The sequence below is a fragment of the Fistularia commersonii genome, chromosome 6, assembly GCF_037954325.1.
Source record: "Fistularia commersonii isolate RoL2024-O1a breed Wild chromosome 6, RoL_Fcom_v1.0, whole genome shotgun sequence".
NCBI lineage: Eukaryota > Metazoa > Chordata > Actinopteri > Syngnathiformes > Fistulariidae > Fistularia > Fistularia commersonii.
In genome coordinates, this window is record NC_141289.1 from 16,954,769 (window position 1) to 16,959,148 (window position 4,380).

Genomic DNA, 4,380 nt, shown 5'->3' on the forward strand with positions numbered 1-4,380 from the left:
GTGCGTCGTCGGGCTCGCAGGGGGGCGGGACTACGCGGGCCCCGTCAGGGAGAGAGAGAGAGAGAGCGGTCGAGAGAGATAGAGAGAGGTGGAGAGAGGGAGCAAGCGAATGAGAGGAGAGACTCGCAGGCAGCGCCGCTCACTGTTCTAGTGGATTGTACTTCAACGGGAGTTTGCGGTTTGGCAGGTTTATATATATCAAAACAGAACAAAGAGATAGACTCTACAGTGCTATAAAAGAAGAGAGAGAAAAGAAAAAAGCCAGGGAGAAATCTCGGCTGCTGAATTACAAAAGGACTCTCTGCTAATGTTTTTCACATCCAAAGGGGACATAAACCGGGACTTTGTGGAAAATCTGCAAGGCTTTTTTTTGTTGTTGTTGTTGTTTTATTTTCTTTTCCTTCCAAAACTTTGTTTGGGACAAGGCATTTTTGTTGCTTCTTCTTCTTCTTCTTTTCCTCTCCCTCCCTCTCCCGCTCTCCCTCCACCTATTTGAATTTTAATGTTCACATTTTCGCCCCCGTGCAAAAAACTTTGCAAACGAATTGCACATGGTTTCAAAGGACTTTTGAGAAGCTGGGATTCTACTCACCGTCCTCCATGCAGAAGTGTGTGAACTTGAATGTTGTAAATACCCGCGGACCTTACTCTGTTTTCTGACGCCGTTTTTTCCAGGCTTTTTTTTTTTTCTTGACGCACGCATATGGTTATTTGCCAAAAAAACAGCCGTACTTTTAAAGTTTGAATAATTCATGAGATACAATTTGCCTGCTCGAAAGAAGTGACTGCAAAAAAAAAAAAAAAAAAAAAAAAAAAAAGAAAGAAAAGGGAGGGGGGTTATCCACAAACATATTCATAAGGGTTGACGGAATGGCCACCGCGGCTTCCAATCCTTATCTGCCCAGCAATAGCATCTTATCGTCCGGCTCCATCGTGCACTCTGACTCCGGAGGCGGCGGCATGCAGCCGGGCAGCGCTGCCGTTACCTCGGGGTCCGGGGTCTACAGGGGGGACCCCTCGGTCAAGATGGTTCAGAGTGACTTTATGCAAGGCGCCATGGCAGCGAGCAACGGGGGACACATGCTGAGCCATGCCCACCAGTGGGTGACGTCCCTGCCGCACGCCGCCGCCGCAGCCGCCGCGGCCGCCGTCGCCGCAGCCGAAGCCGGATCGCCCTGGTCGTCGAGTCCCGTCGGGATGACGGGCAGCCCGCAGCAGCAGCAGCAGCAGCAGCAGCAACAGCAGCAGCAGGACGTGAAAAACCCCGGCAGAGACGATCTGCACACGGGCACGGCGCTGCACCACCGGCCCCCGCACTTAACCCCGCACCAGACTCACGCCGGGGCGTGGGGGAGCACGACCGCGGCTCACATTAACTCCATTTCCGGGGGGCAGCAGCAGCAGTCGCTGATCTACTCGCAACCGGGGGGCTTCACCGTCAACGGCATGCTGAGCCCGGGCAGCCAGAGCCTGGTGCACCCGGGCTTGGTGAGAGGGGACACCCCGGACCTGGACCACGGCAGCCACCACCACCACCATCACCACCAGCACCCGCATCACCAGCACCACGGCGGCGTCGGCAGCCACGACCCGCACTCGGACGACGACACGCCGACCTCGGACGACCTGGAGCAGTTCGCCAAGCAGTTCAAGCAGCGGAGGATCAAGCTGGGCTTCACGCAGGCGGACGTCGGCCTGGCCCTGGGCACCCTGTACGGGAACGTTTTCTCTCAGACGACCATCTGCAGGTTCGAAGCTCTGCAGCTCAGCTTCAAGAACATGTGCAAGCTGAAGCCTTTGTTGAACAAGTGGCTGGAGGAGGCCGACTCGTCCACCGGCAGCCCCACCAGCATCGACAAGATCGCGGCGCAGGGGAGGAAGCGGAAGAAGCGCACGTCCATCGAAGTGAGCGTCAAGGGGGCTTTGGAGAGCCACTTCCTCAAATGTCCCAAACCCTCGGCCCAGGAGATCAGCTCCCTGGCGGACAACTTGCAGCTGGAGAAAGAGGTGGTTAGAGTGTGGTTTTGCAATAGGAGACAGAAGGAAAAGCGGATGACGCCCCCGGGAGTGGCGCAGACGCCGGAGGATGTGTACTCTCAGGTCGGCAATGTGAGTGCAGAAACACCGCCCCCCTCCATGGACTGCAAAAGAATGTTCAGTGAGACATAGAAACAGCACAGCAGAATATTTTATATCCAAAAAAGAAAAAAAAATTAAAAACAAACTGATTACAAACACAACAGACTATCGCCGAGATAGCCACAATTTTTTTTTCCTTTTTTTTGATACTGTGATTGTGAGGGAATATGAATGAGACTGCAAATGTGTTATCTATTTTTCACCAGAAAAAGAGAAAGAGAAAAAAAGAGAAAAAAAACACAGCGAACATCCCCCCCCTCATTTTTTTCTTCCTCCCAACCGCACCTTCTTCCAGGCCCTAAAAATGTCTTAACCTAAAAGGTTCCTTCTGCTTTTTTCTTTCAGGGGCATTTTTTAGTAGATTACTTAAAAGATGCAAGTGAGGCGAGCGACCAGAGGGTGACAACTACAAGTTCATTCCACCAGGTAATTTTGGCGCATTGAAACACACCGAGAGAAACCCCCAAGTATTGTTTTTATCCCCCCTCTTTTATATATATATATATCTTCTTCCTCTCCTGCTCCCTCAAAAATATATATCTCACCCACCTCCCCCTCGTCATCACGCTATGTTTGATGGAGGAAAACAAAGGACCGTTTTTTTTTTCTTTTTTTTTTTCGTTTTTTTTTTGTATATTAAGAAAATGGACACGACAACGGAGGGGCAACAAAAACCAAGTGGAGTCCCATCCTTCCATCGCCATTACTGTTTTATTTTCTATTTCCGAGCAGGACTTCGTGGTTTTACAAGGAGGATTAGGGATTTTTTTATTCCACACTGAGGCCCTCATGAGCCCCTAAAACCCACCAGGAAGAGGACTGCCACCCCCCATCCACCCATCCACGACCCCCCCCGACAACCACCCACCCCCACCTCAACCCAACTCCCCACCGCCTGATCTCAAAGATCAACCTTCTTTCTTTTCACACGGGCGTTTTTATTTTTCTATTATTTAATGGACTTTGACGCAGCGAGTGGATTCTCTCTCTCTCCCTCCCGCTGTCTCTCTCTCTCTCCATTTTTTTGTTTTGTTTGTTTCCCGACAAATAGAGCATAAGACATTTGAGGAAAAAAGACTTCAGCTGCACTTATTTGAGAAAGAAAAGGAATAAAAAAAAGACAAAAAAAAAACAAACAAACAGAAAATCTGTTGCCAAGTGTGACTGAGTGGGTGCTGTGGATATTCTATTAATGCTGCCCTTTCTAAGCAGTGTTCTTTGGTAGGTTTTAATAAACAAAACTCTGTAAAGCCGGCAATATAGATCACTAGATCAGATACTGATCTGCATTATTTACTTTATATTTTTCATCAGAATGATTTGTTTTAATATTTTATTCGGAATACATATGAATTATTCCAAACGGTAATTTATTCCCCCCCACCCTCCCTTTTTTTTTCCAAGAACTTGTGTAAGATGCTTCCCTCGACCCCCCTCCCATTTTTTTTTCAAAATTCTTTATGGTTCTGTTGTCGCCCTTATTTTTTGGTTGTTTTTCTAATTTTTATTATCGTTTCTGAAGGAGCACAAATCATCATAAGCTGACCGTTGTTAGGTAATAAGGGTATATTTTGATGTGATCATTTGATTGTAATTTAATTTCAGTAGTGGTTCCGTACGAGCTGATTGAGACACAATAAATTTGTTAGAATGAACCGCAGTCATCTGGTGTTTCGAGGATGTGTGTTTCCACCCGAGGGTCTCCTTGCCCGTGGGGAAAGCAATCAAACGTGCTGTTTATTTATTTCCACTTTCCTCTTAATATTATTTCCTCTCTGCGTGCACGGGTGCTGCAGCTAATGGTGAAACCGGTGGACTATTTCGTCTCAGAGATGATCGTAAAATGCAGAAAGGCTGTGCTTTATATGGCCTGGGAAATGAAATAACTCCACCTTTAAAAAAAACTACAAAAATGTCGCTTTTGTGTACTTATATAAAGACATTATTCACCGCCGCACCAACTCGGTGCATTAAGAGTATATATGCTGCGCAGTTATTGCGAATAAATGTCCCCCGGCGTCTCTTATCATGTCATAACTGTGTATTAACATTTAAATGAAAGATCACGTTAGTTTTTTTTTTTTTGTGGGGCCTCAACGCCGGCTTGTTTACATCTGCTGCCTCCTCAGGCCTGAGCAAACAGCAAGTTCATCTCTCTGAGTGGAGTTTTCTTTTTAATAATATTAATAAAATCAAAACGGGGGTTTGCTGTTTGTTGAGTGAGAATTGCAAAAGAGCACG

The 4,380-nt window shown here is 47.4% G+C and overlaps 1 protein-coding gene across 1 annotated transcript; it reads left to right on the forward strand.

Moving 5' to 3' along the window:
* The first annotated feature begins 659 nt into the window (after nucleotides 1-659).
* pou3f3b (POU class 3 homeobox 3b) lies at nucleotides 660-3,794 on the forward strand. Its single transcript, XM_086148436.1, has 2 exons — nucleotides 660-2,109; nucleotides 2,485-3,794. The coding sequence occupies exons 1-2, from the start codon at nucleotides 871-873 to the stop codon at nucleotides 2,581-2,583; spliced, it is 1,338 nt and encodes a 445-aa protein (XP_086004562.1). The 5' UTR covers nucleotides 660-870; the 3' UTR covers nucleotides 2,584-3,794.
* The last annotated feature ends 586 nt before the right edge of the window (nucleotides 3,795-4,380 follow it).